Raw genomic sequence first — 12077 nt, forward strand, 5'->3', positions numbered from 1 at the left:
AGATATTAAACAGAGTGTTTTGTAATACAATCTTAGAAATCTCTCTTTACATTTTAACTAATAGATTTCTAGATTAATTATATGTTATGGATTACTTATAATAATAACAATTTGGAATTACAATGGGAAATATCTGTGGCTGGTGTTTATTTGTTCTTCCTCTGGACTGGCCTTGTTTATTTTGCAGCTCTTAGAGATTAATCAGGAAGACCGCTCCAATGGGCCGTGAATGGATCACTTCAGGGAGGAGTTCTCAGATCATCTGGACCAAAATACACTGATCAACAACTTATTAGTATTGACAATAACGTGCTGGATCGATTATTGTAAAAGCCCTGCATTTTGTTCTTGCTTCTCCTCAATAGTTCCTCTGCAATTTAATCAGAGTTAATGTCATGGTTAAGTTATGTTTCTATACAATTTTCTCTTGTTATTTCTACATTTTATTATCTATTTGATTATATCTATTAATTTATATTTTAATACGTTCAGTAAGGTATTTTATACACATTGGCTCAACATGACAGAAAAATGTTGACGATACAATATACACGATACACACACTACATGTGACCCTTTACATTAAACGTATGTAACAGAATTGATATTTTACATACATGTCTTATGTGTACTCAGTGGTAATACTTATTTTCTGAGGGTAATATAAAGTCTGTCCTCATGGGAGAATTAATAATTACTGACAAATACAAAAGAGAACCATTCAAAAACTCAACCATTCAAATCTTCATGCCTGCAAGCAACTCCATTAAAGTGTAATAAATTATAAATATTCGTCATGTGTGTATAATACTAACTCCAGTGGGGAAAGTACGGTGTTGTGACTTGGCTCATGGTGTTATGATGTTACAGTGATTTTGATCGGTATTGTCTCATATTTGCACGATGCTGATGATGATGATGCTGCTGATGGTGATGGAGTTGGTTCCCCTCTCAGCCAATTAGCGGCCAGACTTGGGAGCAGGTTTCGACTCCCCTCCTCTCCTCATCTGTGGATGACGCAGATATCTGCTGTGTGTGTGTGAGTGTATGTGTATGTGTATGTGTATGTGTGTGTGTATGTTAATGCTGGTCAGCTGCTGTCTGTGGAGAGCAGCACCAACCTCCACAACCAACGCCACCACCACCTCCTCCAGCAGCAGCAGCAGCAGCAGCAGCAGCAGCAGCAGCTAAAGCCCGATGATGGAGACGGACACACGGATGGAGCTGCAGTAGAGGCGGAGGGGTGGAGGATGCTGCGGCGGCTGTGACGGGAGCCGAGCCGCGTTTAGCCCCGTGTCAGCTGCACCTGCCGTGGATGATTTTCCCGATGGGTTGCGGAGGCAGTCGGGCGGACGCGATCATCGAGCCGAGGTACCACGAGAGCTGGACCAGGGAAACGGAGTCGACGTGGCTCACCAACACGGACGTGGAGACCTCGTTGCCAGTCGCGACCAGTAAGAGCCACTCGCCTTTTATTCCTCTTTTTTTACCTGGAAAATACAACACAATCTCCACTGCATGCCTAACAGGCCACATTCCAAATCAAAACACAGGCTCTCTCAGCACTACACACCACACACAGGGCTCGAGAGAGGAACACAATTGACAGCTCCCTCACAGAGCAGTGCGTGCTGGTGCCATCTCTTGTCTTTGCCTCTGAGAATCTGGTTTTTTTTGTCTCAAGTGATGAGCAAGGCTCGACTGTCGTCCAAAGGTAAAGCTCTGGAGGCCAGCCTGCGGGAGAAGAGGATGGTGAACACGGGCACCCAGTGTGGGAAGCAGGCCCTCGCATCCACCGCCTCCAACCACCAGAGGAGACCCAGGCGCTCCATCACTGATGTAGGTGTCACTGGGAGCAGGTATAAGCATGTCTGGCCGCTCCATGTCATGTCCATCAGCTTCTGTCTTGTACATATATGTGGTATCGTGGACCTAACAACTTGTCACCTGTCAGTATGGACTCCCCCCAGGTGCTGATGGAAAGCCTGGTAAAGTTTCGTAGTCCACAAACAAGTCTGGAGCTTCACAGCAAAACGGTGTTGCGGCATTCTCCGAAATTACTGAAGCAGATGGGTTCTGTGTTATCCAAGTCTCAAAAGAGTCCTGAGAGGTCTACTTCAGAGGTTTAGGAGAGCGCTTCAACGCTGTTTTGCCACGACGCTCCAGAAATGTTTAGTGGACGACGAAGCTAGCAGACAATGACAGAATTTTCATTTTTGGGTAAACTTGTCCTTTAAAAAGTCAGATTCATCTGCAGAATCAGAGAGTGGCCCTCAATATATTTAAGTGCAGTGGACATTTAAAAAAAACAAAAACAAAATGTTGTGTAGCCTTTATTTAAGCTGGTATGTCCCTAACTTTTCCAAAACCAGATCTGGCAAAATGGCTGCATAAAAAAAGTCACAAATACAAGTGACAGAAGCAGAAAATATGAGGGAAGGGAGGATGGATGGCAGGTAACAGGCTAAAACTAGACTACAACCATGCGTAATCTACAGTATAAACACTTCAGTGTCACTGTATACTATGTGTTCACGTGCAAACCAGTGTACAGTTGCTGCTTTTTGTCATTTTGACGTGAAACTTGATATGTTTGGATTCAGTGGAGACAAAAGTGAGCTATCCAAAGACGATCATTAATGATTAAATGCAAAAATGAACGACAGGCACTCCAAAGTCAATAATTTAAGTGAACATTTCTATGTGTAAGGCGATTGGATAGAATATGGGAGTAAAATACTGAGGGTTATAATTCCCTTTATCTTACATTTTATGATAAAAACGTGGTTTAGATTATAGAATTAATCCATAAGGAGAAGAAGACTCAGTTTCACATGCATTTATTGATTTCCACTGAATGCAGAAGAGATGCGAGGATCGATCTTTCGGCTATCAACGATCAAATGAATCGCCACCAATTCAAACAGTCGATTAATTGGTTTGACTAGTTTTCTAAAAGAAAAAAAGTCTTCTGACCCCACATTCTTAAACGCTGATATCTTCCAGTTTCTTTACCCCTCTTTGGCAGCAAACGAAACATCTTTGGGGTGAGGACTGAGCAAGTTGCAGAGTTCATCTTGAAACATTTTTCACCATTTTGCAGACCAAACAGCTCATCCAGTGAGTGAGAAAATGGAAGACAGATTCATGCAAATAATCATAAGTTGCGACCCTAACTTGTGGTCTTACAATTTTGCCACATATCTCAAATATTGATATTGTAGAGCTGTAAGGAGTCTATACACTGTGAGAGCAGCCTTGAGAGCGATGAATTATATGAAAATGTTCTTGATTCTTAGGGATGTGCCTTATACCATAACATCTTCTGTTTGCGTTATCCTCTATCATGAGAGCGAACTACAGAAAAGAAATCTGAGTGTGTGCACACGCACACTGAGACAGACACACAGTACAGGTGGTGAAAAAAAATCTATTATTGATTAATCGCGATTATGATATTGACGATTATGAGTCGATTATTACATTTCCAAAGATCGATTTTTTAATTTTTTCTTTTTTTTCTTTTTTTAATTGTAATACAAGCTGTAGTCCTCCTCTTACTGGCTTCCGCTACATGGTCCACAGTCTCGAGCCAAGATATGTTATTGGATCCCGGAGCTTTTTCACGCTTAAATCGATTCCAAATCTTTACAAGGAGACAAAGCTTGCTGTGCAAGAGTCCCTCAACTCTGCTCACAGGGTAGCAATGACCTGCGATGCCTGGACATCCAGAGCTACAGTCTCATACGTGACCGTTACAGCTCAATATGTCAGCAGTTAATGGAAGCTAATGTTCTACGTACTTCAGACGAAAGACAGACAGGCGCAAATATATGTGAGTTTCTCAAAGCAGTGGCAGACGACCGGGTTCTCGTCACCAACAATGCCTCTACCATGAGTCTGGCTGCTGAGCTTGGCAACTTTCTTTTACCAAGTGAAAGACTACATTTAAAACAAAGTAAAAAATAATAATTTTGATATTACAGTTACACTATACAATACTGAAGGTGCTGTGAGGTATTACTCAAAAGAGAAGTAAAGTAATTCAGCAGCTGACTGATGTTGAACAGAAGATCAATAATCGTTGATAATCGAAAATCGAATTGATAATCGTTAATAATCAAAAACAGAATTGATAATCCCAATAATTGAAAATCAAATTGATAATCGTTAATAATCAAGTCAATAATTGTTAATAATCGAAAATCGAATCGATAATCGTTAATAATCGAAAATCGATTTGTAATCAAATCGAGACTTCAGTAATCGGAATCGAATTGAATCGGGAAATTGGGCTGATTAACCACTCCTGACACAGGTCTGAAAAATAGATTCTTTTGACCTAAGAAAAAGACATTTTCAGGAGCATCGACTGTTGTGTTTCATTCATTTAACCTTCCACTTATGGGCAGTGACTCAGTGCTCGGTTGGACGTCTATGCCCACTCACTCCTTGTCCGGCGTGGTGACATTTAAATGACATTTTAAAAAAAAAAAAAAAAGAAAGAAAAAAAACAATCTTTTTCCACAGCAAACCGCTCGCGACTCCAAAAGGAGGGCGTCGAAGGAGGGCGGCGCTCTGCCTAAGGACGGCCAGCCCGTCAGCATCGGCGGCAGCGGGGATGCTGAACCGGTGGAGTGTGTCTGACGGAAGGGAAGGTAAAGACAAGACGAGCCTCTGTGAGGAGGAGGAGCTGCGAGCGGTTCACCGTTGAGATCGGATGGTGATTTACAGGAAGTGTGTGCGGATGACGTCTGCGAAGGGACCTGTTGCGGGATTCTCGTCCGTCGACCTCAGCGGCGCACAACATAGGCGCCCGCATAATGTCCTCCATCCAAAGATCTCGGGATGCTGCATCTGTGTTGTGCCATTGCAAATGCATGTGCGAAGCAGAGAGAACGGGTCACAAACAGTGTTCATGCGCTCCACCATGCTTTTTTTTTCTTTCTCTTCTCTCCGCACGGTCAGGGCAGATTGTGTCACTGTTGTTTAAAAAGTCAGTGTTGAGAGAGACAAGAGGAGACCGTCCCATATGCACATGATAATCACAATCTGCACATCAGATGTTTTTGTTTTCTTTCTGTGCGGGGGCCGTCCCAGTGAGCCTGCTTCAGTTCTGTGTGCTAGTGTATTCCTTTTGGTTGAGAATGAGAAACGATAAGTGTGGGAACCAAATGACGATGCTGTTTAACCTCAGTCGATGCTGTAAATTATATTCTTTTAAGAAGACCCTGAAGTGCTGTTTTAGAAATTGAAGCTTGAGGGCTGAAGACTTTTTTTTTTGTCTTCAGTCTTTGAAAGAAAAAAAAAAGAAACAAACACACCCGCATGTGCCTACAGTTCACCTTGATCTGAACCGCTCCTGTGTTCACCGTGCGTTTTTTTCTATTTGAAATTTGTTTAGTGTTGCGTGTTCTCCGGTTCTCCTACATCTTTTTTTTTTTGTGTTCTACGATGTTACCCTTTATTATGAAGTGTTATCTGAGTGGCTTACACCGATCTGCATGTATTAATCTCAATTTGGCTCAGCAAAAATCTCGGATTGCGACAAATGCAGTCGAGCATTATGAAAAGCAAGCTGTCTGAAATAAAACATTTTGCCCTTGCTGCTACACATGAAAATATAGCAACTGCACTACAAAAGTACATTTCAGCAGGCGATTCAGGATGCAAGTGACACTTGTGGCCAGCAGATGGCGCTGCTGACCAGCTGGGACCTCAAGAGTCTCGTCACTGACGACAAACGCCTCAAGGAAGCCATTCATTTGATAGAGGATGTTAAAGATTTTGCTTTTATTATATTCTGAGGGGGAACATTTTATGCTTCTGATAACTGTTGCTTGTCATGAGTTGAAATGTGTAAAGGCCAACTTTTGTGATGGTGAAAACATTTTAACACAGGATCTGCCACATTTCTTTTTTCTTGTTTGAATTAAAGTTGTTGTCAGCTTCTTAAGTTGTGGAAACCAGGATGGAGTGATGTGTGCAGTCATTTCTCATGAGCTACAGCAGAATCAGTAAGCCTACAGACATAAACCTTGACAGCATGGATACGACAATCATTTTTCGACCAGTGGAGTGTGTATTTATGTATTTAGTGTAGGTAAATCCAAAATGTTTTATTGAATATGTAGACATATTTGACAAATACCCATCTATAATTGGCTCTATAATAGTGTTATACTGTATTTTTTCGCATTAAGTAAGATACGTCACCTGACATCCCTTTTATGAAATTCCAGCCATTACCTAATAGTTTTATTTACATTGTTCACAGTAAAACATTAACAATTCTGAACCTCGTTAGGTCTGTCAGTAAATGGACAGCAGCCATTTGTCTGTAAGCTCTGACTGATAATGTAGTATGATAAGATAAATATTTGTTGACACTTATGTTCCATACACCGACATAAAATCCGTGATCATCAGATGTAAGCTACATCACAGTCATCAGAAGATGGAGCTGTGGTGAAGAAAATTTGTGTCGCTTGAAGTGCGGCAATGAATGGTAAGCATATACACTGTAGTTATTTGACTGGAGCAGTATTGCAATACACACACACACACACAAACACACACACACACACACACACACACACACACACACACACACACACATACACACACACATATACATATATGGTTGTATTAACCTCTGACTCAGATCCATGGATTATGATATACATGGCACATAATATACTCACAGCGATGATTACATAATTACATGTTGAAATATAAGTGCAATATACAGTATATATACATAAGAAAAAGCTCAGTACAGATGCAACCAAAGAAACACCTTGAGAGAAACAAGAGCTGATTACGAGCCAATTCATGCTGATGTAAAAATAAAAATACCAAAAAATATCCTCAATATATTAACTAATAAATATTCTACTTTATACCCCCAAAATGTCACTTTTAATCTAATAATCTAAGGGTGTCAATGTCTTAAAATGCTTAAAGATATACCACTGGTATTAACTCAATATGTATCACTGATAATAAATTGGCTCACAGCACAGTGATCGCAGGTGTGTTAATTTGATTTCTTTTTATATGGAGTTTGGTTTACACACCTGAGGCTGAAGCTCTGTGATCATTTCCGCCAGCCACTGCGAAGTTGTCAAGCGGACACTAGGACCACGCGGAGCGCTGTGTCGGGCAGCCGTCGCTCACTCAGCCGTTGCTGCTCCTCGTCCTCCTCAACAGATTAAACAGTTATTGGGAGGTTAACGTCTGCGTCTGTGTCTCTGAGGGACTCTCAATTATTACCTGACACTTCCCTTTCGTTTTTTTTCTCTCTCTCTACGTAATGTGGTTATGATGAGGTGAGGATGGCCAAACGACCGGGGACTGACGACGGGATGTTGACTTCGCCGACCATTCTCCGGAATTTCGCCGCCGATTTGAACGCGGGGGACGTGAGCATGGACTGCGGCGACGGAGCCGCGGACGTCTCCCTGGAGGAAATTCTGAAACTGTACGGCCAGCCGATAAACGAGGAGCAGGCATGGGCGGTGTGTTATCAGTGCTGTCGGACTTTAGCGCAGAAGCACCGGAGGAAAAGCTCCAAGTCGGCCGGGGCTTCGGCTGTCGGCTATCCGAGAAGGATTGAGGGACCCGGGGACGTGATCATCTGGAGAGACGGGACTGTCAAACTGCACTTTGAAGGCGGCACAGGTAAACGAACCGACGGCCGCTGACAAGCTCGGTGTCTGGATTTACATTTTGTCTGATTTGAGTCACTGCGCAGCTAAAGCGTCAAAGACTACTTTCTCCTCGGGAATGAGAGCATTTTTTCCCCTCCACATCCCTCACAGGCCAGCGGAGCATCCTCATAAAGAGGCCATGTTGTTGTGGCTGTCTGCTTCCAGCCATGTGGTGAATGTGTTTACAGACGTCCAATGCGGTTGTTAATAATACATCATCACCGCATAGCTGCTGGGGATGAAAGACCAAAGGAGCTGTGTTGTGAATTATTAACAGACAGGAGGGGGGGGGGCTTGCTCGTGTAAAAGAACCTTTTGCATTTACATTACAAACACGGTTCATTTTATAGCTTTCACTCAGACGGGTGTGTTGGCAGGCTTGTTTCAGAATGGCTGCTTTCCTTGCGTTTTTTTTTTTTTTTTTTTTGAAATCGTGTCCCTGCAGCGGTCAGTTAGCCACAGTAAACAATGAACCATGTGATGCATTCAAACCGCAGAGCACCTTGGGTCCAGTCCAGAGAGAACCTATAGGAGCAGCTAGCACCGAGGCTACAGCGAATAATGGGCAAAAAGCCAGACACAGATGAGTCACATTTGCTGCTAGCAGCCTCATTATGTGTGTTGTGACATTTTGGGTAAAGGCACTAGCAGAAACTAATGTGTCTGTGAGGGAGAGCAGGTGCCTTTGTGTTGGTTGCCTGCACCTGGGGGGATGGAAACCCGTTTGAAATGTATAGTTGATAAATGAAATAATAAGATGGAAGACTGCATGTACATATAGTATAGCCCACTTGTTTGCACTTTTGTGCTCCATGTGGACTCAGAGCTGATTGATGGAGTAATTGATTAGTAGATTGAGAGAAAATTAGTCTTCGATAATGTTCAAAGCAAACATCTTTTACAGTTTATTTGCAAAAATGTAATAGTCCTCTATGGTAAGTGGAATACTTTTCTTGTTTTTGGATTCAGTCAAGCACTATGAAGACATCACCTTAGGGATATCCACTATATTCTCGAGTTTTAAAGATCCAACACTCAATGAATATAATCATCAGTTTCCACCCGATTCTACCTGACCATAAGTCTGACTCATGGAGTAGGATAGGCAGTTAAAGGTATAAATTGTGTCACGATACTGGAATATCTAGCTTTTGATATGGTACCTTGAAACATTCGTAAAATGACAGAACATTAAGGTGATTACCTTTTTAGATTTCTAATGAAAGACTATTTCAATGAGGCTTGTAAACTGTGTGTTTACAGCAGTGCATGCACAATTCTAACCTTGTTACTGTACCTTGAAAAATATCAATATTTGATACTGTGGGGAAGTTTAACAAAACATTGAGGCGATTGGCGTTTAGATTTCTGATTGAAGGTAGTTATGATAAGGCCGTCAGACTTGTCAACTTGCTGTAAAAGAGGACGCTGAAAAAAAACTATAGCAAGTACTTGTGTATCGATACTGGGAAAAAGTCTCGTAGTTTAGAATCAATGACAGGGAAGGGGATGAGGAAGGAGGATATGACGAGCAGCAGGGGGCCACGGGTCGGACTTGAACATAGTGCCGCTGCAGCAAGGACACAGCCTATATATGTGGGTTACATGCTTTACCAACTAAGCTACTGCGACGCCTGTATCGTCTTTTTTTAAAAACTTTTTTTTTTTAATGCTTTTGCTTTGTTCTGGGCGTCAGCCATTCTGGAGAAAGACAGACAGGTGGCTGTCGAGTCAGGTTCCCAGGTGGAGACCAGTTTGTTCTTGGTGGCTTGCCAAACCGAAGCGTCTTGACCTGGGAATCTGACTCGGCAATTAACTTTTGAATGGCATGTTTACAAACTGCAACCGACAATTCTTACATAATGTTCCTTTAATGGACCCTATCATGTAATTCCCAGACCAAATGATGTTGGTGTATTTGAATAAATGTACATTTTGACTGACTGAAAGTTAAAGCAATCACCTACTGGGAAAAACTACCATCACATCTGTGTCTCAAGAGCCAGCTGGTAGCTCTGGTGTTAAATAGTTCCTTATTAGAGAACTAAAGCTTCAACATTATAATGTATCTCTTAAGTTCATAATCGATTCAAACGTGCTTCTAGCAAAGCTTGTTCCAGTATGTCTGTTCAGGTATTGTAGATGTACAGATGTACAGCGTGTCTCAAAGGCTTGTTCCCTTTAACTGCATTCCATTAATATGTGAGAGAAAAAGATGGGTGTGGCTGTCAGCACTCACCTAATGCCTCCAGCACCGAGGTTATGTCCTCTCTCTCCTGGGAACTTATTAGCCACCTTTCTTCTTATTTCCCCCTCAGTTTTCTACCCTTCCCCCCCCCAAACCTCTCTCTCTTGAGCCAACCCCTCAGTCCAAGCAGCTCTCCTTCATCTAAGCATATTTAACCAACCAGTAGTGTTTTTGCACTTTGTGTGGAAATTACACACTCGGCATAAACACGTTCAGCCAGCGCTGCTGAGAATCTTGGCACCTCTTGAAATAGAACAAACGTGATGATTAGATGCGCAGACTTAAAAAGTCTGACTGCAGATGAGTTTGGAGATTATGGGGAGAGTCCTCTGCTGCTCCTCTGGCTGGAGGCTGAGGTATTTTTGGACAGCTGTCCTGATTCTCATTAAGTCTGGCGATGAGAGAGACGTGAGACTTATTAAGCTTTTGGTAGCTCAGCAGGTCGTTCAAGAGGCTACTCCCCCAGCAGAAAATCGATGCTTATGCAACCTGCGTATGGCCCGCACATGAGTCCGCGGCAAGGAAGCAGCTTGATTCGGCCAACACGGGATCACTCGTCCAGTATCAGGATGCTGTCTGGACTCCTACACTGCTGCCGCAGCTAGCGAGGGAACACAAGAGTTTATTTCTGTGACGCACAGCAAACAGAATCAGGCTAATGAGCAGCACCAAAACCAAGTCAAGTGTTATTTTAGACTGAATAGATGCTAGATGCTCGCTGCTGCTCCTGCTGCCGTCAATTCAGTTCATATCAATTCACATGGAGCATGGCGTATTCACTCCCACTCTGCGTAGCCTCGAGCAGGGCCAAGCCTTAATGCTGCATCAAGATGAGACACTTGTTTACCCCAAGATTTTCAGTGATTCATACCTACAGTACAGAGAAATTTGGTGCATGCAGTATTTTAACTGGAATGTTTTTCACACATTTAGTCTGGTTAATTTTGTTACTGAATAGGTTGAAATGAGGATGTAACAAGCGCTCCAGTTTTTGTTTATTAGATTAGAGGCCAGTGAGAGCAATTTAAGCTATTTTAGAATGTAATCTGGGAGGAAAACCTTCCTACTTTCCATAAAACCCGTTTTACAGCAGAGAGGTTAATATTTTTGTGAACAGGGGACTCTGGGTCACTCTGCACCCTACTCCATATATGCCCTCTGTGGCTTACTTTCCCTGGGAGAGACAAGGGCCCCGGCCAAGACCTCTCTGATCGGCTGGGACAAACAGAGGACCCAGTGTTCCTCACACGAGTGTTGGTGGGTGACTGTTTATTTTTTCCTCCCGTCTGCGCTGTAATTCATAGTGGCCTGCCCAGAATTGTTGCCACGCTATGAACCAAGTATTTTCCAGCTCTGTATGAAGAAAATGTCAACAAATGCAGCTACAGAAGTCAGAGCGGTCCGATCTAATCAGAAGTTTATTTCCTCAGTTGATTAATTTTAAAACTGAAAAGGCGCTGGCTTGTAGGAGAGATGACGCTTCGGGCCAAAGTGTCTCATTTATGTGCAGTGACCTAATATCACACTATGGACTGGTGTTAAAGTCTGCAGATCTGTCGCTTTGTTTGTACTTTCACCCCTGACGTTGGTGTCATCGGCACCTTGTGTTCCAGTCACCATCATGCAAGTGATTTGCTGCCAAAGGTTAAAGTAAACACCGTATGAAACAAATGTGATATTGTCCAATTGGGGAATGGAAATTATTCAGTCTGGGAAAGAGACCTACTCTGTGTCGTACAGGAAAAATCTAGAAGTACAGGTGTGTCGGAGAAGAACAGGAGATAAGATTGTCAATGTTTTCAGGTTTGCTTTATCTCTTCGCCAATACGTTAAAGAGAAAGTTCAGGTTTTTCCATTCTACTTGGGGTTCTGTGATTTGTTGTGTTGTTAAGCGAAAGTTTTAAGTGAATTATTTAGACTTGCATTTTGAGGGGACGCTTCATGGAAATGGATAGTGGGCATCAACCATCTTATTGCTATAACCAGCCCCGGGTGGCTGGTTTTGACAGCTCAACTGCCTCAGGCAGTTACAGCAGAGAAAACATTATCATTTATTCACTCACTAGTTTTACAGTCATGTTCAGTACTGTCAAGTAATGATGCTTCACTGCTGCTCC

At 42.5% G+C, this 12077-nt stretch overlaps 2 protein-coding genes across 7 annotated transcripts in view; both read left to right on the plus strand.

Annotated features, from left to right (window-relative positions):
* Nucleotides 1–853: 853 nt before the first annotated feature.
* On the plus strand, nucleotides 854–5969 carry si:ch211-215i13.3 (brain and acute leukemia cytoplasmic protein). Of its 4 annotated transcripts, none has more exons than XM_037093202.1 (3): nucleotides 854–1454; nucleotides 1685–1859; nucleotides 4531–5969. In XM_037093202.1, exons 1-3 carry the CDS (start codon nucleotides 1316–1318, stop codon nucleotides 4712–4714), a joined length of 498 nt encoding a protein of 165 aa, XP_036949097.1. In that variant the 5' UTR covers nucleotides 854–1315; the 3' UTR covers nucleotides 4715–5969. The 4 variants fall into 4 exon arrangements, with proteins under 4 accessions (XP_036949097.1, XP_036949100.1, XP_036949099.1 ...); XM_037093205.1 differs by having other exon boundaries at nucleotides 1005–1454; nucleotides 1685–1839; XM_037093204.1 differs by having other exon boundaries at nucleotides 1007–1454; nucleotides 1715–1859.
* A 1106-nt stretch (nucleotides 5970–7075) lies between these two features.
* spire1a (spire-type actin nucleation factor 1a) overlaps nucleotides 7076–12077 on the plus strand; it is a 29878-nt gene continuing 24876 nt past the window's right edge. For all 3 annotated transcript variants that reach the window (XM_037093199.1, XM_037093200.1, XM_037093201.1), the window contains exon 1: nucleotides 7076–7683. In XM_037093199.1, coding sequence (XP_036949094.1) covers nucleotides 7338–7683 — 346 coding nt within the window. In that variant the 5' untranslated portion in view covers nucleotides 7076–7337. The remainder of the gene's footprint in view (nucleotides 7684–12077) is intronic.

This window comes from Acanthopagrus latus, chromosome 3, assembly GCF_904848185.1.
Source record: "Acanthopagrus latus isolate v.2019 chromosome 3, fAcaLat1.1, whole genome shotgun sequence".
In the NCBI taxonomy this organism is placed as follows: Eukaryota; Metazoa; Chordata; class Actinopteri; order Spariformes; family Sparidae; genus Acanthopagrus; species Acanthopagrus latus.